General features: G+C 41.2%; 1 protein-coding gene across 4 annotated transcripts in view; it reads right to left on the bottom strand.

The window, feature by feature from the left end:
- The window catches only part of RC3H1 (ring finger and CCCH-type domains 1), a 62,365-nt gene that overhangs the window by 23,913 nt on the left and 15,433 nt on the right, over positions 1-23,019 (bottom strand). For all 4 annotated transcript variants that reach the window (XM_053391187.1, XM_053391185.1, XM_053391184.1 and 1 more), the window contains exons 2-7: positions 13,165-13,526; positions 10,618-10,738; positions 6,472-6,711; positions 2,991-3,166; positions 1,192-1,392; positions 498-630 (exon numbers count right to left, since the gene is read on the bottom strand). In XM_053391187.1, the coding sequence (XP_053247162.1) occupies positions 498-630; positions 1,192-1,392; positions 2,991-3,166; positions 6,472-6,711; positions 10,618-10,738; positions 13,165-13,395 (1,102 nt within the window). In that variant the 5' untranslated portion in view covers positions 13,396-13,526. The remainder of the gene's footprint in view (positions 1-497; positions 631-1,191; positions 1,393-2,990; positions 3,167-6,471; positions 6,712-10,617; positions 10,739-13,164; positions 13,527-23,019) is intronic.

Below are 23,019 nucleotides of genomic sequence, written 5' to 3' on the forward strand. Positions count from 1 at the left end.
CTGACTTTCACTCCTGACCCTGTCCATCACTGGGATGCAGCCCCTGGAAGGTTTTCCACAAGGGAATATAGCCCTCAGGTTGAAAATGGTCTCCACTCCTGTTGTCTCAACTCACAGGGATGTTTTTATGCCTTAGAACTCCCAAATGCTGAGACTGCCACAACTCTGAGAAGTCTAGGCACATGGTGGGCAGAAGGTAGATTTGTACTATATAACTAAAGGTGTTCCACCCCTGGATGAACAATTTTGCACCCTGCTCTGGTTCATGGGTCTTAGTGTTCTAGTAAAAAATAAACAAGCCTGAAGTCTGTCCGCCATTAGAATATAAAGGAGACTAGAGCATCTCAAGAGAAACAGTTTTTTTGTTAACAAGGAAACAAGAGAGTAGTCTGTTCACCTGTGCTTCTCACATTGACACGTATCAGTTTGATTGAAAGATATGCACAGCCCCTTCTGCTGCAGTGAACATGAATATAAACCACTTTTTTAATAGTTACCTGGGCTGGGATCAATATTTGCAAGGAGTTCTAGATGGGGTCGAAGCCGGTTCAGATTGGCTGGGTCACCAGTCCTCTGGAGAGCGATAGTTAGTTCCTGAACACTCTGTGCAAAAGAGGCTGGGGTCTGCAACTTAAAATATATATGTAAATAATTAGAACTGATTTCTGTACTCCTAGAGACCATCTTCAGTAAAACACACCTAAAAGATACATTTTTAAATTTCTTGTCTCGCCAGCACTCAAGATGTGTGCCTTGATGTGAAACCATTTTTTCAACAGAGATGCACTTGCCATTCCTAGTGGTCAATCACAGCTTAGGCCCTCTCCAGTGCACGTTCATTAATTGTATATACCAATATACAATGCATCAAGGCTCAGCGATATTAAATCCTGTTTAAGAGGACAGTTCTTACAGAAGTGAAAATGGACCTGGCAACCCCATCACAGCTCCACAAAGCACAGCACATTCCTGAGACAATCTCCCAGCTACTTTTCTGCTTCACGCTCACGAGGAAAGCTTGGGCTTGTCCTTGACATTAAGAGCACCTGAGAAGCACGGTATGCCATAGGAGACTCTTGATAGCAAGTGGGACATGGGAGGAAGAACCAAGGAGCCCCACTTACAACTAATATCAGCAATAAAAACATAGTAGAAAATTAAAGGGAGTGGAATGCTTTGAAGAGAATGTACCTTGTCAATAATTGACTGCATGTGGGATTTGTGGGACTGGTCTCCATATAGCAATGAAGACCACTGATCTGGGGCAATGCGCAAACCAGCCTCCATAGCAATTTGCACAATCTGGGAATCGTGTTCTCGTCTCAGAGCTTCATAGGTTCGGAACTCCTCCTTTAACTGCATCAGGGAGGAATCCTCATCTCGTTTAGTCACCTGGAAGAAAAAAAACCCATCTGGATTAGGTAAGGTGGCAATACCCAACTTAACCAAATAAGGGAACAGTTTCTCAGTTCAGCTCCCTGGCCCAAAAGTATTAGCTGCTTATCAAGATTTATGAAAGGAAGTACTATCACTCAAGAATAATTCTTCCAGTTTGTATGGGGGAGGGGTCCCCCCTCCGATGATCAGATGAAAAGCTGAGACAAGTGTGTATTAAATAATACACAAATTCTTAATAGATTTAGCAACAAAATAAAATATCTATGCACAAAGATTAGATTATCATTACTAAAACGAGCCTAGAGCCTAGATTCTCTATGAGGTGGGATTCCCCTCCCTCTCCAAAGGCACAGAACATTCTTCAGAGCAGTTGTGAATCCTAGGATTCTGTGAGTGATTCACTGTAACTAAAGGTGAGAAGTTGTTCAAGGAGTGTTAATTCTCTCTAAGGAGAACTCATTTCTGTGTCTCTTTAAAGCAAAAACTTGACAAAGTGCAGCTGGAAGAAAGAACTATTCAGTTCCTGTCCTTCGGAGAAGGCAGCAGTGCTCAGTTGCCTCCAAAACTAAAGGGATATTGGATTTTCTCATGAAATGCAGTACATGAAATTGCAGAATGAAAGCTAGTGCTCAGTTAAGCCTTCCTGCAGCTCATCAGTCTGAACTGCAACTCCTGCAAATGGCATTGGAAGTTTTAGAATTAAAGTGAGAAGACTAATGAAGTTCAGCAAAATTTCCTCATATTAGGGGTCTTGGAAAAGGTGGTGAGAACATGCCTGCTTTTCCTGTGACCTAGTTTAACAGCTTAATTTCAGACTCTTCTCTATGTCTGACATGGAAAGAGCCTCTTCTTGGCAGTGTCTGAAATTCCCTGGGCACCAGGCACATTTTGCTACTGGGGTGGGTCCAATTATAACCACATGGAGATTTCTGGGCACCAGGTAGCGACTGACATCTCCATGGAGTCAGCTGACTCGTGCATGGCAAAGGATGTGCGTCTTGTCCTTCTGCACTGCTGTGCAAATCATGGATATCTTAGTCCTCCATCATCACATCAAGGAAAGTAAGTGCTGGGCTGAGTACACATATACTTGACACTGAAGCAACCTTTCCACAGACCTCCCAAACGGAGCTCACAGACCACAGTTCTTGCATACTGGGACAAGTGAACCATTGTAAGAGCGAACTACAATCGAGCAATGTAGTTGAGATAACAGAATCCTAGAATTGGAAGGGACCCCGCGGGTCATCATGTCCAACCCCCTGGCAAATACACATCCTGTTGTGGTGATGGTAATGCAGGTTTAAGGGGCCTTTGGGTGCCTAGCTTATATATATGAGTTTCTAAAAGTGGATCTTTAGGCCTGAAGTCTCAGGCGAATGATCAGCCAAGAGATATTCTGGTGCATTTTGAATACTACATGATTAAAGATTCTGTTTCTGAAGCTCTTTGTAATATTCAAACTGGCTCCTTGATGTGCAGGTTTTTCTGACTACAGGTTATTCTATCTGCACTCTTTCTGCACTAATAATAACAACTCAGTATCTACTTCAAAATCCCTGAAACCACAACCAGAACAGCTTGCTCTGTACCTTGAAACAGGAGGCTCTGTATAGAAGCTGGACAACATGCCCAATGCTGGTTTTAGAAGCCTGAGGAAATCGTGGCTCCAACCTCTGTACCACAAAGAGAACCAAGACTTTCCGAGACAAAGCAGATCCATCTTCCAAAGCCAAAAGAACTAACTTGAGAGCTTCCTCTTGCATTGCTGAAAAATAAAGAGTAGCATGGCAGAATGCCAGGTATTAAGAGCAATTTCAGATATATACTGCTTATTCTATTTTGTTTAGGCCTAACATAACTTAAAGGTAAAGGTACTTCTGATCATTAGGTCCAGTTGTGGACGACTCTGGGGTTGCGGCGCTCATCTCGCTCTACAGGCCAAGGGAGCCAGCGTTTGTCTGCAGACAGCTTCCGGGTCATGTAGCCAGCATGACTAAGCTGCTTCTGGTGAACCAGAGCAGCGCACAGAAACGCTGTTTACCTTCCCGCTGGAGTGGAACTAATTTATCTACTTGCACTTGACATGCTTTCGAACTGCTAGGTGGGCAGGAGCTGAGACCAAACAATGGGAGCTCACCCCATTGCGGGGATTCGAACCACCAACCTTCTGATTGGCAAGCCCTAGGCTCTGTGGTTTAGTTCACAGCGCCACCCTCGTCCCTTACATAACTTACACCAGACTTAATGACTGCATTAGAGGTTCTACAAACCTCAGTGTTATGGTCAAGCGATGAAATGTGGCACCCACTATACAAACAAGCAGCTTGAGTAGAATCCCGACAATATACAGTTTCACTTAAAAGAAAATCTTTAGTCTATATCACATGGCTTTAGAAATATCAATAATCCAGTGTACAGGCAGGTCTACTGTTGAAAATACTGAGAATCCCAATGCATTTTTTGATGTACCCAAATTAAAAGATATTACAGTATTATAACTTACAGTCTGATATTATGAAGGCTGGCAGGAACTTTGTGCAGGTTGAATGGAAAACAATGTTGAAATATATCTAAATCAACTGTTTGTTTTCATATTCCGCATCTAAGCTCAAACTGAATTTGTCTTCTCATTATTTCGACAATTTAACAGTTCTGTACTCAGTTGTTGTGCATGGTGAGACTGCTAGTCACCTAAGACCACATGGTCCCAGAGTGGATTTGGTTTAAATCAAATAGATTTAAATCACGATTTAAATCACTAGTCAGTAAGGCTTGATTTAAATCATTTTCTTACAGAAAGACTCATTCTTGCTGGTGGTATAAGGTTTCATTTTTGAAATAATAAATTTTCAGAGTAGTTTTTACAGTTATATCAAAAGTTACTGATTTGGTTATACTATTATAAATACATAGAAAGATAATTATGAAATTATTGTGAGGTTTAATAAGTTAACTGTTTATATTTTGACAACTTTTCTGCTGTACTTTTTTTAGAGGGGAAGGAGGAAGAGAGATACAGTTGGTAGGCCTAGGCTGGAAGAGGCTTGCAGAAAGAGCAGGCCCAGGAGAAATAGGCTGGTGGAAAGCTGGAAAAGGGGAATCAAGGACTGGAGCAGAGAACTTCAGGGATTCCTGCTGCAGGACTGAAGTTCCAGTTCCCGGTAGAGACTTTATTGTTTGGAGAATGTCAGGCGAGCCCTGTGAAGAAGGGCCTGGAACCAGTGAACTCTTATTAGTTGACTGGCAAGCACTTCAAGGTCTCGCCAAGGACTTACAGATCCCAGTTACTATTTCCACCACCACACCACCCCTTTGGATTTGCTTCTACATTCAGGTTCCTATTCTGTACAGTTAAGTGTTAGTGCAGTTGCTGGAACCCAGTGGGATTGGGAACAGGTTGCCAGCCTGAAGTGCCTTCAGCACTTGCCTCAAGTCTGAGTTGCACAGGCATGCAACTGACTTGCACAATTGTTACACAAAGATCCTAAGACTCTTGGAGTATTCTGCTCACAAGGTTGCGCTTTCATTTTTACTGCTTCACACTTGGCTACTTGTGCAGATCTATTCCACTCCAAACAATCTATTCATTGAACCTCTTGGAACTTAGCATTTAAGAGGTAAGGGGTTGATTCTGTGTATATAAATTTGCAAAGGAACAATGGGATTAAGGTTTTTTTCTCAACTCTGTATGTTTATTTTATAACATTTTTCCTGTGAAGAAAAGGCATGTTATCTCTGCAGACACAAATTCACACTTTCAAGAACTGCAAAAACAAGCATCTGTAATATTTTCTTGTTAGAAAAACTGCCCCAAATAATCTTACAGAAATCTCTGGAAGCGCATGACAATGTGAATGGATTAATGGAATTCATTTACCAAAATATTTACACATTGCCTATAAAGCCTCATGCTACATAATCAAAAACAAATCCTTATTTCCTGATGAATAGCCTTTGGACTATAATGTAACTTAAATAGAAAACTATCTTTAGAAAGATTTTTCCTCCAAAAGCATATAAAAAAAATCTGATTTAAATTTTAAAAATCATTGATTTTTATCCACCCTGCATGGTCCTAATCTAGTAACGAAGATTAATAGAACTGTAGAATTGGAAGGGGCCACAAGAGCCATCTGGTCCAGCCCCCTGCAATGCAGGAATCTTTTGCCCAATATAGGGCTTGATTCCATGGCCCTAACATAAAGGGTCTCCTGCTCTACCAACTGAGCTATCCCATGTCAGCAGTATTCACTTAAAAAATATATTTTTCATGCGAGTGGGTACTCTAGCAGTTAAGAAAAAGCAGACAACTATGTGTGTATCCCAGTGCACATGACAAACAGCCATCCTACCGAAGCTGAACAGGTCTGGGTTTGGCCAATGCCTGAGAGAGTCTACCTGGCAACCCATGTATGCTGTCTTGGTTTACAGGATGAAAAACAGGATATAAATATAACAAAAACAATAAATTCATATGTTGAGATTATCAGAAGTCCTCCTCTGCCCCCTCAGAAAGGAAGATTTTGTCATTTGCAATAAAGAACAGGGTGTTTTCAGTAGTCTTCCCTGAGCTGTGGAATGACCTTCTATGAAAAGCATGATGGTGCACTCACCTGGCCTTTAAGCAATTGCATAAAGCCCAGTCACATACTGAAGTCTACCAGTTATCTAAAAATTGGCAGGGTAGCTGTAGATGTTTTTATTATTGCTGCTCAGTGATGTGTTAATATTGAGACTATAAGATATCTTGAACCTGGCGAAAGTCAATATATAAATATTTTAAATAATACATGGAAATTTCCAGGGTTTCCATTTCATGCATCCCGCTTCTCTGAATCCATTATCTATGAGGTTCAAACTGTCAGCACTATAGGGAACAGATATTTAGGGCAATATCAAATATTAATCAGAATCATACTTACAGTAGACCCATAGAAATCAATGGACTTTTCCTTATTGATCAGTTCAACTAAGTAGTATTTTAGTCATTGAAATTTGTAAGTAACCAAATTCACTAATTCCCTTAATTTTTGTTACTATACCAAATGCCATGGCTTGAGTGATATATACCTGGTCCAAGGAACTGGCAGCCTCTGGCCCTCACTGCAGCCCAGAGGTTGGAAGAAAGTTGCTGGGGGTTCTGGTGCTGAAGAATGAGCTCCGTGACAGTTCTTTCACCCAGAGATCGTGCTGCACGCATAGCCCTGATCCGCCCTTCTTCCTCCACTAACTGGCAGTGGACTAATGTCACAAGTTTCCTTTGCATGGGGCGACTGAGTACACTCTGAGTGGTGCTGTTCAGTCCCACACCTTTTAAAAAAAAAAAACAGAAGCAGGGAAGTTATTTCTCAGTTTCTCAGGGACAATGCAAGGCTTATAGTTCATTGGCAGGTTAGTGAAATGGTACTTCAGTCTTAAGAGAGTTATTGCCTATAGAATGTCTTCTGTAAATATCCCTTTTTTTCTAGTTAGTGATGAGCTAAAAAATATTCAGTTGTAAACTAGCTTCCATGAAACTAAAACATCAAAAAGTCACTCTGGATAAGTGTGCACTACAAATGAACTGGAACTGTACAAAGTAGGCCTGCAAAATAAATTTTTAATAAATAATCAGGCAGCAGATTTGTTTCTAAAATCCTCCATTTTTAATATATTCTTACATGTTTCATGTTTTCTTTTTTCTTCCCAAAATTAATTCCTTGTCTTTGAAATGAACCAATTTAAGCCATCATGAAGAAGTCTCTCCTCTTTCTGTTTTTGCTTCTTCACCATTCATTTCCAAATAATGAATTTCCGTATCAATTTATGTTCGCACTACAGTGGTACCTCGGGTTAAGAACTTAATTCGTGTATTCACACTCCATATTATTTCATTGCCCTTCAAAGTAGCTGCACTGTTCCCATCATGAAGAACTCGCCCACATTTCTGTCTCACCCACCCCACCCTACCCTGGTTTTCCGCAGTGCAACTAACAAAGACAAGACTGAGTGCAGGGAATATGCAAGAGGGTTGAGGAAACTCTGTGAACACAGTAGTTTATCACTTGGAAAAAATGTGGGGTTTTCCTTACAAGAAATCACATGACCCCCCCCCCAACAGCATTGAAACTGCAAGAAAGTCAAACCAAGTGGAAGAAACTACAGGATGGGGCAGCAGAATTTATTTAAGTGTCAAACATTTCTGCAGGTCACTGAAATGTCCTCCCTGTTATACTGTTTTACAAATATGCAAATTCATAAAGACTTAGCTGATCGTTGCTGGCACCTGTCTGTCTCGAGTACACCTACGGGGGGGAGTCAAACCACTGCATCAGCAGCACCAAAGTGACCTCCCTGGGGTGCAAGCCTGGAGGTCCTGGGCTGCCCAGATGACCCTTCTCTCTCAGCCTTGCTGATGTGGTCCAAAGGAAAAGAAAACAATACTTTTGGAAGCAGCTTGGCTGCAGTTGTCGTCAGAAGGAGGCATGCAAGGCGCCATCCAACTGTTTTAGGGACTTCACTCTGGATTTGTGTAGCGTCTACTCCTTAGCCCTTTCTTCTCCCAACGATATCCCTCAAGGCAGTGGAGGTTTAAGATCAGTTTTCATTCTCCTAGATGGGCTACTTTCGCAGGCTGACGAGCCCCATCTGACCCTCTTAGCTGATAAATTAACTGATTAAAATTTGCATAGTTGGGTAGGGTCCACAGTAACACCTTCTGCTATTTCTTCTTGCTGTTTGAAAATGAGGAATAACAGTAAGAATTTTTGAACAATCTGATTGCTGAATTTAGCACTAGCAAATAGCCACTCGGCTGGTCACCTGCGACAGAGCTCTTTTGTTGTTTTTTTTTATCAAATATTTATTAACATTTTCAAGAATTAAACAAGAACAAAAAATAAACAAAACAAAAGAAAGATACAAAAATACATAACAAAAATACATAACAAAATTAAACAAAGAAAAAAAAATAAAAAAGAAACACATAAAATTATTCATACTTATTGTTCTTAACCTTATTTCTCAGACCTCCTCACACCTCCCCTTCTTGTATTCCAATTTAAATTATCAGTTCAGCAAGTCCTTAACTTATTTCTTTACCTTAATTTATACATTTATTCTAACATACCATTATTTTACTTTGCTTCTTTTTTCCATTTCCTCCATTTATCTTTTACAATCTTATTTTCAATTAATTTAAAAAAGAGGAAACCAATTTTACCTTATTAAAAACACACATCAATACTTATACCTCATTAATTGTTCTTAAACCTTTTTCCTAAAGTCGACCAAAATTTCCCTTCCACGATTTACCCAATTTCCTTACCACAAATTAAAATGAAAAGAAAAACAAATTATCCTTATGTACCCTTTGGATTCCCAACCTCCACCCGCCCTTTTTCCCGGTTCCAGTCCCCAACCAATGTCCATCAGTCTTTATGTTATTTATTTAGCCTGGAGACCTCACGTCCGAGGCCCTTTTATCTCTCTCAGTTCCTTTCTGCCGGTCTCTTTGATGGTCCTTAATGTTAAACCCCAAGTCTCGGAGGGGCTCCGGCCCAGCAGAATCCTTGTTACTTCCAGCCAGTCTTCCATACTTGAACGCAAAGCCTATGGGGGGCTCCAACTCTTGTTTCAGATTTCTTACAGATCCAGATGTCCCCAAGGCTCCAGCCTTCACCTTCCGCAGATTTATAATCTCCCATTCAGACCAGGCTTTCCACATCCAATTTTTATTGTCCTTTTTTATCATCATGTCAGGCCTCATATTGTAACTCTCCTTTAACTCCTGCATATCTCCTGCTTCTCCTTCATTTTCTTCAAAGACAACACCTTGCTCCATCATTTCTGCACTTTCAGTTTCATTTACTTGTTCAGTTAAGTAGGCTTCCTGTTTCAAGTCCTTATCAGGCTCAAAACTGTTGTTCACTGTCCAGTGTAGTAGTGATATCTTTGTAGACATAACATTGTATTCATCTTTCAAGTTTCCCAAGAGAGCGAGTGTTCTATCCAGTTCTGCTTGAAATTTACGTACTCCAGCCATTTTTGTAATGTAGTATCCCTATTACCCCTCTAGGGGGATTTTAGTTCCTTAATATTCCTTACAGCTCAAAACCAAAAGTCCAGTTAATTTGTATCAGCCCTCGTTATTTTCAAATAAAACAACAAAGACAGCAGAAACAATGTTCTCTTTTTCCAGCTGGCAACTAGCTGGCTCGCAGCTCTCTTGACAGCTGTCAAAATCTTCCATACAACAGACTTTATCTTAGGACGTTCCCGGGTCTCGGGGGGGGGGGTGAAACTTCAGTCTCCAAATTCTTTTTATCCTCCAGTAAATCCTTATAGTGTCAAAACCGTGAAATCAAGATCTTTTCACTAAAAAACAGGTTCTCTCGACCTTAGTTGCCCAGTCCTTTGCTTTAAATTGTTTACAAAGAGGGGGGGGTGACTTCCTTTTTAGCCCCTTCCCGCTCGTTCCAAATCCAGAATTAAGTTTTTTAACGTTCCAATCTCCGTATTACTCACGGGTTTATATTTTAGAGTCCAGTCGGTCTTGGAAGAAGTTGGCGCTCTCTGTCTATGGCTTGCGGCTTCACTCCGTAGGCGAGGGAGTACTCTCAGCACCACGCCTCACCCTGCCTCCGCTCCGAAGCCTTTAAAAAGGCTCCGGCACGGATTGGGGGGGCGCAAATGGTGCCCGCCGAGTCTCTGTGTTCACAGGCATCCGCGCCTGTGATTTTAAGGGTCCCCGCTTCGCCGCAGCGGCCAGACCCAGACGCTACGGAGCCGATTCCCTCTGGAGCTCGGAGGGAATCCGCCATTGAACAATGGCGCCAACCCGGAAGTCCCGACAGAGCTCTTTTGGGCAATCAGAGTTAACTTGCCTAAAATGAAAGCAAGTTGGTTCCTTTCGGGCTACTGATGTGCCTCAAAGGTATTGTGTAGGGCAGGCTGGCTAGTAAAATACTGTGTGTAGTAATGTTTCAATTCTATTTGCAATTTTTCTTTTCTAACATTACTTTCCTGCTTGGCAGGGGGTTGGACTTGATGGCCCTTGTGGTCTCTTCCAACTCTATGATTCTATGATTCTTTGGCACTCAAAGTGATTGTGTTTTCAGCTACAGGTTTCCATCCATTGTAGTCAATGTAATAGTGTTGGGGGTATTTTTTAAAAACCAATAGATGCTGCTTAACTGTTTTAGTTTTCTTATTATGTATGAAAGAGCACTTATTCACCTCTTGCACTGCTGAGTGGTTTAAGGTACAAGGCTAGTTCTTCCACACATTTCTTGGCTTCCTCATAATGCTTGGTATCTTCAGCGCCACTACGGAGAGTTATTGGCTGCTGTTCTGGCACCTGTGTATAGATAACAATCAAAGTACAAAAGTGAAGAGACTAGCAGTTCCAGTCATCTACCCCATCAACTGAGGAAAATGCAGTGCACCTCTAAAACTCTTTTAACTTTAAATAACACATATCACTTTAATACAAAGACGGACTGAAAAAAATTCAAAGCAAAAGTTCCTGTCACATACTTTTACAGTGAGCCTATCAAATTCATCACATTTGTACCATTCAGTACAATAGTTGCCTTGCAACTATTCATCAAATTTTCTTCTATGACAAGAAGACAATTTATTTTTCTTAGCACATCTGAAAATATTTTCCTTTTTTATTCATTTCTGTATCACCTTCCTATAAAAATAGATTCAATGCAGCAGGCGTTGAAATCAGGAGGAGTTTTTATGTTAGCATTCCCTTCAGTATGAAAAACTAAGTAAAAATATTCAATCTCAAAAGTGGTAGTAACTGTAGCCTATTACTTTGCCTCCACTGATCAACAGCTTATTACTTTGATTAAAGATGTAGCCAAAATGTAGCCAGACTCCCGTGTTTTCAATAAACTGTAACTTAATGACAAGGGAAAGTGCGAACTTCCCATCTATCCTATCCATACTCAAATCTTCAGAACTCCAGCAATTATTACAGGATTTGATATCGGACAAAAGAAAAGTAATGATGTCTGAAGCAACCCTGTTTACTATTTTTGACAAGCTACTACAAACATAAACATGGCTGTTACTAAGAGCTGGTTCACACATCACCTTTACATAAGGTTCCAAGTTTGCAACCTGGAGAATGGTAAAAATAATAATAAATCCATCAATACAATAGAAGGGAAAGCGATCATGGCTTCTCTAACTAATTGCCACCCCCCCCAGCACATTTTGTTATCCAACACCAGCCGTCTCCTGCAGCAAGCAGGATTTAAGGTAGGCTGCATAACAGGTCAGAAGGGGGGGGGGTGGCAGAACTGGGGCATTAATGGCAGGAGAGGGGCCTGAAGCTACCTTCTCTCTTGAAACACTGGGAATTTAAGCAGGTACATAACTTTACCTCAAGTTGCAATTAGGCAACTTACTTGCACCATAGACCCAAGTTTTTAGGGAAATAGTGCACCCTACATCACTCATATGTTGTAAACAAAGTAATAACTTTGCAAAGTTAAGATTTGCACCTTTGTGGTTACTTGCTCTATCTGCCTTCTTGAGAACAATATAACATTTAAAAGTCCATGATCTGAAATACTTGTTGACTTCTATTGTCTATTATTTGCACATGGTTTTTTTAAATGGTGGGGGCTTCACTTATCAATCCTTCCTACCCCTGCCAACCTTTGCACCCCCAGACCACAGCAAACCCTTCACAACTCACCAAACCTCCTAGCCCCAACCACTAACCCCTTAAGACCTTCCTCTTTCTACCTCACGCCACCATTGCTGCCAAGCAGGATGAAGAGTTGGCTCAGTAGAAGGAACACCATGGAAAACCAGAAGTGCTGGACGGCACTTCATCTGGGCCAACTCTTCCTGCACAGCTCCTTCTGATGGGTAGGGTGAGTCCAACACCAGTTTATAGACCACATCATAAGAACCATTTCAAAACAAATTGAGTTGGCAATGTATTGCAAAACACAGCCTTCAAACTCCAGGGGGCCATATAATTGCGAGCCTTCTGGCAGCTGGCTGGCTGGCTTCCCTCCCTTTCCCTTCCAATGGCAGAACTGTCCCACTCCCAGCCTGGACACCCCTCTCCCCATAATTGTGGTGTCTCTACCTGGTGCAGGAATCATGGTTGGGCTGCTTTGTCCTTCCCCCTCTCTCTGTCTAGGGAAAAGTGGAAGGAGTTCACCCACCAGACTTGAGGACTTGCCTGCCTCTAAGAAGGGGAATCCACAGTGCAGACAGCACATACCTATTAAGCTCCATGACTGCTCCTTCGCCTGATCTCCACCACTCCACCCAAGTTATTTTCATGACTGCTCCCCCTGCACCCTACATAGTTCCATGTTTCAGACACTGATATATCACTATATCACAATGTTTAGCTGGTGATATACTGCAATGTTGAAAGCCAGATATTGCCTAGCCCTGCTACTGGGATGACTCTTCATCTTAATTGGTGGAGGTAGAAGAAGCAGATTGCCAAGCTGTCCAAGAAGGAGGAAGGTGGCCAATAGCAGCACCAACTGGCCTGGAGATTGCAGGCAAAGGAGCAGGACAGCTGTTGGGTTTCTGTGACAATTTGTTCTGGCTGTCCCTCTGCAACTCAACTGGGCATCTAACACCTATCTTCACACTGTAGTCAGCAGTGCCACTTGTCTGTGGCCAAATGAATTGCAGTGCAACAACATTATGACATTTTCATTATATATACAGATACATTTGCTCTTTCCACAGTAAACAAATCTGATGGGGGGAAACAGGCTAAGATACCCTTACCTGAGCACCCACAAGCTGCAGCAAGGCTGAGTTCACAGGAAGGTGCTCGATGTCTGTATTGATAGTGGTCTGGTCGAAGGGGCATGCCTTCCGGTGGAGCTTGTTCAGGCACATCTTGCATACTGTGTGGCCACAGCCCAGGCTGATAGGCTTCCGGATTGTTTCGTCGAATGTTTGTGTGCAAATAGGGCAGGAAAGAAAATCCGTCCATTGTGGAGCTTGTACAGGCATTTCTTCAGGCGTTACTTCACAAGACAAAATCTAAAGCACAGATTCCACTGGAATCAACTTTTTTTTGAAAAAAAATGTTTTTAAATATTTTCTGTAAGTACAGACAGTCAGCACATAGTGTGAAATATGACCTGAAACGTAAGCAAAAGAAAGAAAGAAAAAAGAAGTTAGTGTCTATAGATGTTGTTCTATAAGCCAGGGGGTTAATCTATTTAATTAAGGCATCCAATGGTTTTCACAGACTTCTTGGGAGTAGCATGTTCCATTTTATTCCCAGGACTGGTGAAACTTTCAGAAAACAATTTACCCCCAGCCTTGGAATCAGTGGCCCAATTCACATGTCACATTTAAACTACAGTTTAAAAACAAGCTATGGTTTAATGTGCTAATAGATGCTGCTAAATGTTCCCAGAGTACTGCACCATTGACAGAACAAGCTAGAGTCCGCCTTGTCATATTATCTGAACTTAAGCTTGTGGTTTGTTTCCCGAGCAAACCATGAGTGCTAAGCCGAAAATGAACGTGGTTCAGGTGATATGACAAACCAGACTCCAGTATGTTTTGTCTGCAGCACAGCCAAAGGAGGTGTGGTGAAGTGCCATAGAACCTTTGAGCAGCATGCACACTGACACTGCTCATTCACATTAAACCACTTTGTTTTAAACTATGGTATAATGGGACATGTGAACTGGGCCAATGTTTTACTGTATCAAGCAGAATACAGTGGTACCTCTGGTTACATACTTAATTCGTTCTGGAGGTCCATTCTTAACCTGAAACTATTCTTAACCTGAAGCACCACTTTAGCTAATGGGGCCTCCTGCTGCTGCCACGCCGCCAGAGCACAATTTCTGTTCTCATCCTGAAGCAAAGTTCTTAACCCAAGGTAATATTTCTGGGTTAGCAGAGTCTGTAACCTGAAGCATATGTAACCTGAAGTGTCTGTAACCCGAGGTACCACTGTACTGCAAATTGGAGATCAGAGTACCCAGTATCTTTCAGAAGAAAAAAATTCCTAGAGTTTTTGGCAGCAGTGAGGCAGGAGGGGAATTGCCTATGTGAAAGATTTTGATGAAAGCATGCTAAACTTTTCACTTGGCCACAAAAAACATTTTAATACAGCCTCAATCTAAGGATCCTTATTCTTCTGTTTTGTCCCCTCCTACTGCAAGAAGGAAAGCATGCCTTTTTCCAAAACTTGTTATTCCATGTCCGTCTACCAGTTACCAGAGCACACTGCCCTGTGCCATCACTGCAGCACGTGACATGCGTTAGGCACAGGCATACCGTGCCAAGTAGATGTGTTTATTCTTATTTCCATAGCCGTGACCTATTATGGGATAAACTCTGCCCACCTGGATTAAATTGGGCAATATGGGCAGGATTGGCAGGATTACAACTAGAATGACATGGTGCAGCCAGGGTGAGCATTTCCCACCTTCCATGATTTTGCAATTTCATCTGGCTATGCAAAAGCACCTAGGATATTTTCTTACTGGACTACAGAACACATACCAACATGGTGGTGTATCAACTGCCTGAGTAGAGCAGAAAACACCGGCCAACCCACAATGTTACTAGATCACAAATGTTTTTCCTAAGCCTATTCCTTCAGGTACATCTGGCTTAAAATGCCACACATTTTACAAAGCTTTCCTGTCTGGTTGTCTGGAAAGAATTTTTACTCAACACAGATAACCATGCGAATGCACAACTAATATAAATAATTCCCCCCCCACACACACAAACAAGTAGGAACACCTTTCGATTATCTGCAAGACCAACCACAGAATCCTAGAGTTGGAAGGGGCCTAAGGGGCATCTAATGCAACTCCCTTTAATGCAGGAATCTCAGCTACAGCATCCATTCCAGACGGTCATCCAACCTCTGTTTAAAAACTTCCAAGGAATGAGTCCACCACCAGTATCAATAAATTTGAAACTATGTGCTGAGGTAGCATTAGATTCTGTTAAGTTATACAACACTGCATATATTTGTTTCGTTTTGCACCATTTTATATATTTTGCTCCTTCTGGTCAGAGAGGGGCAAGGAAGCACCAACCTCTGACTGCTTCTAAGCCCATCCCAGGCTTTGTTCATTTCACCAATTGTTGCTCACACACCTTTAACAGGCAAGCTGCCGAGGAACTTGGTACCACCACCAAGTTCCTAGGCCGCTTGGCTGTGCTGATGGTGAAGGTGGGAGGATGACGGCAATGGCTGTGATACTCAAATTATGGCATTTCTCAAGATATGGCATTTTTACTCAGTCCCCAATTCCAAGCTTTGGCTGTGCTTACAGAGCAACATATGTGTTCATGGAGCACTAATTATTAATGTTACGCAGCAAATACATTTTGTACAACAGCATTTTTTCATTTACTTACTATACAATTACTAAATGTTCAAAAATGTATACTCTCTTAGAGAGACCCCCCTGAAGACTATGCACCTTTTAACATGGCTGCCCACAGAGGCATTCATATCTTCAGATGTGATTATCCTTGTTTTCAAAACCTAACAGCAACTGGACCTTGATAAACTAGTTGGAATGAACAGTATTAAGGTCTCGCAATAAAGTAACTGTTTTCTCATTATGTATTTGTGCATCTCATAAAAGAAAAGAATCACAGACTACTTTTCATACACTGCTTTCAGAGAAAGCAGACAGAATAAATAGATAGATAACTAAATATAGATATATAATCATTTGAGACACAGTAGCTACATTCGTACATCATGCTTAAGTTAAATCTTTGTTTAAACAAAACTGCTTTATTACCTATGGTTTAAAGTTGGCTTATTTTGAAACTGACCATGGTTAACATTAAATCACAATCCCCAGTTCTGACAAAAATACCAGCTAAGTTTAAGGGAAACAGAAATCAAGTTTCTGAACTCCTCCAGGCAACATGGGAGGGGGAAGGGGAGAAGAAGTGTCTGTGGCTCACTGCGGCTTGTGCGCACTGCACTAAACCATGATTTAGCACAGGGGTCGCCAACATGGTGCCCTCTAGTTGTTGCCACTGATCATGTTGTCTGGGGCTGGCAACACCTGCAGGAAACCATATTGGCCACCCCTTGTTTAGCATAAAATGCAAATGCAACTATAGATACAATCCCATAAACTTAGTAAGTTTTATCATACACACGATAGGAGGAAAATAGAGACTTGTATATGGTCAACCAAAGGAGTATGTAGTCAATGTGAGTGATCCTGAAGTCAGGGACTACCTGACTTATAGTCCATACTCTTAGCTGCTATACTATACCAGTACTTTGAAATGCTTTCCTGAAATATCATAGTGTGGTGATGGTAAGCTACATGTTCCACGCTCAGAAAGTTCATGGCTCAGAAGGTTGCTTGTTTCTTGTGCTTCACAGGAAGTAACCATAAAACCAAGAGGTAATGTGTGTGTTTCTCAAGACACTTTCATAAGCTTCCTGGCAAAGTTGAACTATGCAATGAATCATTTAGTGAGAGGAGCAGTTTTTGTTTTGTTTTTTAAAGACACCTATTTTTGCGCACAAAAATCATACAGTTCTTTTGATTTATGATGACAGGCTCTTATATTTCCACCAGCCAATATCTGCAAGTGCACAGCCTTAAGGACACCTCAAGTAAATAATCCTCCAACTAGATCCTAGGGCTCAGTTTAAACTAGACAGATCAAAACAAATGCATCTGTCATGTGTGCATATTCATTAATTATGTGTAAAATACAGGGAATGCATTGGTCATGGTTTTCAGAATCCTGATTCACCATCCACCTTCTAGAAGAAGACACATTTACAGCCCTTGCTGCTGATAAGAGACAAAGTTTGGTAAATCTCTGAAACTTGCATGGAACTTCAGCGGTCAGGATGCAAGTTGTCACTGCCTACATGATTAGCAGAGCAGGAATAAAAATAATAATCATTATTAATTACCCATCCTTCACCAGCAGGTCCCAGGGTGGGTTACAACAATTAAAACACAATGTTAAAAGCTGCTTTAAAAAAAAATTACAATCTTAGGTGGGTCTTAAAAATAAGTGAAAATGCCAGGGCACCAGGATGGAGCCTGACATCACCACCACCTGGAGCTGCATGCCTGGGGATCATTGAATCTTAACGGTTTTCACACACTAATACAACATCCAGAAGAATTCTATCCATTATATTTAATCTGCACAATCAGAATGAATTTTAGGAACCAAAACGCTTTTTCTGTGCAGTGAATGATGTTATAGGCTGGAATAGGTGGGTTGTCCCTGGATAGAATGACTTTTCTGCTTTAAGTTCTCAAAGTTCTTAACCTAGTTCAAGGTTGCCATCTGAAGTAGCCAGGTGTTTAACTGAAAATCAATTACAGTCAGTTCATCAATTGAAAAATAAGACTTCAGAGCCATTTTGCCCCCAAATGGCAAACAGACATTCTGTTTTGGCAGCTATAACCTTGGTTTAAGGAGCCATTTGGCCCCTAGCTTATACAATCATGGGGAAAAGTGCACCCTCTTTGAATTCTGTGGTTTTACGTATGAAGATATAATAACAATTATCTGTTCATTAGCAAGTCTTAAAATTAGGTAAATACAACCTCAGATGAACAACATCACATGACATATTACACTGTGTCATGATTTACAGCCAAAATGGAAAAGCCATGTGTGAAAAACTAAGTACACCCTTACTGTTTCCATAGAAATTAAGGAGCTAAGTAGCAAACAGATGCTGCTAATCAAATATCCTTGCTTAATTGATCATCAGCAAGCGTAACCTCCTCTATAAAAGTTGAAGTTTTGGCAGTTTGCTGGTCTAAAGCATTCAGGTATGTTTTAACACAATGCCAAGGAGGAAAGACATCAGCAATGCTCTTAGAGACGCAACTGTTGCTGCCCATGTAATTGGGAAGGGTTATAAGGCCATCCCCAATGAATTTTAAGTCAGTCATCTTATAGTGAGAAAGATTGTTCACAAGTGGAAAACATTCAAGACAGGTGCCAATCTACCCAGGAGTGGACATCCCAGCAGATTCACCCCAAGGTCAGACTGTGGAATGCTCACATAAAGTTACTGCTGCTAAAGGTGGTTCTACAAGCTGCTGAATCATAAGGTGTACATAGTTTTTCACATATACCGTCTCCATTTTGGCTTTATTTCTGTTAAATGAATCATGACACAGTGTAATATGTCATGCATTGATCATCTGAGGCTGCATTTACCTAATTTTACGACCTGCTAAGGGGCAGATGATTGTTATTACCGTATGTCCTCATACATAAAACCACAGAATTAAAAGAGGGTGCACTTTTTCCCTCCATGACTGTATATCTGAATTTCTAACACAGCTCAAATTCAGTCCATCACCACCTCCAAGCACTGATCTAACACTTCAACCATCTCTTCTGATTCAGATGGGGCAGAGAAACAGAGCTGGGTGTTGTCTGCATATTGCTAGCACTTCACTCCAAATTAGGTGACAGCTCAGAGGCCTCACAGAGATATGAAATAGAATGGCAGAAGAAGATGGAACCATGCAGGACACCACAGGACAACTCCCATGGGACTGAAAAGCAGCCTTCCCTAACTGCTTTCTGGAAATGGCCCTGGAATAGGAGCAGAACCATTAAAGCACAGTGCCCCAACCTCCACTGAGGCGCTCCAGAAGTTTAAAAATCATGCAAAGACAGCCATATAAATGCAGTAGATTATAAAAAATTGTGCAGGTTGCAGAATTATACTTTTTTCTGGTACACATAGGGTACCATAAAGGTTTTATTTTTTTTAAGCACAAAATACACCACTGGCATTTCCCCATTAACAAATGTAGTTAACACTTTCACAAAAAGAACCGCAAGCCAATTTACTGCAGGTCTGCAATTTTTTGTTCAACTGACATTTATTTCAAAATATATCAAAACCCGCTCTGTTTTGTAATAACAAATAAAAATTTGTCTCCTGCACTTCAAAATCCTCATTCCAACAGCCCTGCAAAGCATTCACAATTCAAACAGCTCTCAAAGTTAAAATCACAACTACACCTTTATAAAAAGAATAACTCAGTTGCAACATACATGAAACGTTCCGAGTTTCTGTTACACAGAATTTCCACAGCTATAGAGAACAGCGAAACAAAGACTCTCTTCTGGTCAAGTAAAATATGCCACATGATAGTGGTAGAGAAGTTTGAACATTGAAAAAGTGGACCTTACTTTTGCTTCTGAAGCTTCTTGATTATCAGACACACACACTTGAGCTAATATTCTTTACTTAACAAAATATTAAGAACAGAAATTCTCAGAGCTAGTCTACTGTGTTAACTGCAAGTTTTAAGTTTATTACTTCCTCATTCTTTATATATACACACATCCCACAATTATAGCAACGCCTCTCTCGGTGACACAGTGTTGTCAGAAATCTATGCCTTGAAAGACACAGCCGCATTAGCCTAAGAACAGCAATCTTAGTATCATAAAATTTTCTGCTTTAAAAAGAAAATTACAAGAATCATGGAATCATAGAATTCTGGAGTTGGAAGAAAAAGATGGAGCCGGGTTAGGTGGAACCCATATTTCATTAGGGTTAGCACCTTGCCTTCCAGCAGCTTTGCTCCACATGTCTTCACATAACTCAGAGCATGACAGGAGGCTTCAGCTAACAGATAAAGTGAACTAAAGTGAACTAAGGTTGAATAGATGACCCTTTTTCAGTAGAGCTTGCACCAGGGCTATCCCCAGTAAGTGTGTCCCATGTTACTCCTCAAGAGTTTCAGAAATTATGTTCTTTTAGATACAAGCTACCACTGCAACAGTAATGGCACAACAGGGCTAAGTCATGTACCAGTTGTAATCTTATAATCCTTAATTTTTTCCTGGATGTCAGTTTATACTTGCTGTTTGATTCTTCTTTCTCAAGTACAGTGGTACCTCGGGTTACATTCGCTTCACGTTACAGACTCCACTAACCCAGATATAGTGCGTCAGGTTAAGAACTTTGCTTCAGGATGAGAACAGAAATTGTGCTCCGGCGGCGCAGCAGCAGCAGGAGGCCCCATTAGCTAAAGTGGTGCTTCAGGTTAAGAACAGTTTCAGGTTAAGTACAGACCTCCGGAACGAATTAAGTACTTAACGCGAGGTACCACTGTACAGCATTTGTCCTTGTTGCATTTGTCACGTTCTGTTCTTAGGAACTGCTAGCAATTTTCCTTCCTGGCCAGTACACCTCTTTTCCACCCTTCTGCTCAAGCTTCACAGGCAAAATCAGAGGGCAAGGGCTGAGCACTCCGCACTCCCAGATCACCCACAGGGTGAGAGATCGTTCTTGGTTCCCAAGCCCTATTTTCGAGTGCCCTGACAGACACACAATGGTTTCAACTAATAAACATGAAACTACTAAACATTTCCACTAACAAACATGAAGGAAAATATATCCTGGCCAGCAAACATAAACAGAATTGGGTCCCTCAAGTGGTAGATAAAAAAGCAAACCAAAAAAACCCACCAGTCCCTAACGGGGGTTCCGATATTCACAGTACTCTATCTTTTTCAGGTTCAGCCACCTACTGCTTGGCTACCCATATTGTGAACCTTCTTCATAATTGTTTCTTCTTGTCCACAAAGCCAGACCTTTTCTACAGTGGTTACAGTCCTTCTCTATCAATTTAGTTACTTGAGTAAAGGAGCAAACTATGTTGATGTGGTATGGGTTTCACAACACTGAATTACCTAAATGTTAGGTCCTAAAGCAATACAACATGGTAATCTGAGAAATCCTGAGATTAGAGAGCAGCTTTCTAGGGCAAGGAGAAAAAGCACTGACAAAGGGAGAAAAGGGTTTCCAATAATAAATTCCAGCCATCAAGTCAAATGTTTGGGGGTGCCTATCCCCAGGAGTCACCATAGGGCATATGCATATAATATCCCTGATGTAAGGATATAATCTCTCTCTTTTCTTCTGGTGCAATAAAATCTTTCTACGGATTTGCAGCTGGGGCAACTAGCAGTTATTACAATTTATATAATGCACCCTGAAAGGTTAACAATTTAAGTGCTTACTGGATTTCCCAAAATGCCTACTTGCAACATCTTTCCATCTAAGGAAGCAACACTAGGAATAGAACCAGTGCAATTCACTACCTAATCACCATTTTAAAATAACAGCTGCTACGATACTGAACATACATGGCAAAAAGTGAGTACACAAAAAAGCCCTTTATCAGGTAATCTTTGGGACCAATATGGACATATTCTCAGATAAAGCCCCTAACATAATGTCCTAACATAATTTATGTCCTAACATAAAATTCCTTTTCCACCGTTTTAAAGAAGGCAATGCAATTCAAGACACATTTACAGCAATATTCAGTGATTAAAATGCCAGTGTGTTGCATTCCATTTCTATTTAATTCTGATATCACTTATTTTTATAAACGTAGTCAAACATTATTACAAGTTCTAAAGAGTATGCAAAATACAGCCTCCATAAACTACATAAACTAGCCTTCCCCTAATAAATGTATGGTTCTGAAGAACCAGAATATTAAAGACACAGTGAAATGAGTTCTCCTGCACAGATCCTGTTTTATTGAAAAACGGAATATGTCTCCCTTTAGGGAACACCTCACATGCTCCAGTGGCTGATTAGAGTCCTTGATATTCCACAACTTGACAGTCATTTTCTTCCAACACCCAATAATCCATCTCCCTGATTCAGCATAAGGGCAATATGATAATCATCTTGTCATGATCTTCAGAATGCCAGATTCTGCCCTTCCTCGAGTTCATTATTAGTGGTGATGTTGATCCAGTAATAAAAAGGTAGGTTACAGGATTGCTTGGAAATTTGAAGGTGGTGTTTTTTCAGGCAGGCAAAGTACTGGATTTTCTCTCAGGCTACTGCTTCCCCCCTTTCCCTTCTTTCTTCATTTCTAAGCCTGTCAGAGGAAAGGGGAGAGATGTCTCTAACGGCATTTGCAGGAAATGGAGGATACAGATTTTCTGTCATACTTCCTTGGCATGATCTTTTTCAGGGCATTTCTTACATCTGAGACAGTAATAGAGACATGGCGCTTCTTCTTCCTCAAGCGCTCAGCAGCCAAGGACACCTTCTTGTAGAGGTCATGCACACAGAAATGCAGGATGTTCTGGGCCTCATTGGTCATTCGAACACTGTCAAGCCGCAGTTTCTGTGCTTTCTTGGAGGGCCTTCTGTCAGGGAGCTTCTTTCCATGGCCATGCTTTGCACGCCTCCCAGGTATCTTTCCCCCTCTGGGCCTTCTCTGCCTATACTGTGTCCTGTACCGTGGCCTTCGATGCACCTGGCTTTTTTTCCTGGTTCTCCGGGTGGTAGCAGCCATTGTTTGACTTTAAGTTCACACAGCCAAACTCCCTGCCTGCCTGAAAATGCTCATACCCTGTCCCCTGAAATAATCTTATATAGGTCTGGCTATTCAAATAAGCAACCAAGTGCAAGCCCAGTGATTGGCTGGCAAGAACAAAGCCCAACTTAAGCGCCTCATAATGACTTAACTGTGATCCATTCATCTTGTACTGAAATGGGAGATAGTAACAGCTCTACTAACCATGTTGTGGCAGGATACTAGCACAACTTGTTGTCATTTGAACTTTCTTAGAATGAAGAAG

The sequence above is a fragment of the Podarcis raffonei genome, chromosome 6, assembly GCF_027172205.1.
Source record: "Podarcis raffonei isolate rPodRaf1 chromosome 6, rPodRaf1.pri, whole genome shotgun sequence".
Taxonomy (NCBI): domain Eukaryota; kingdom Metazoa; phylum Chordata; class Lepidosauria; order Squamata; family Lacertidae; genus Podarcis; species Podarcis raffonei.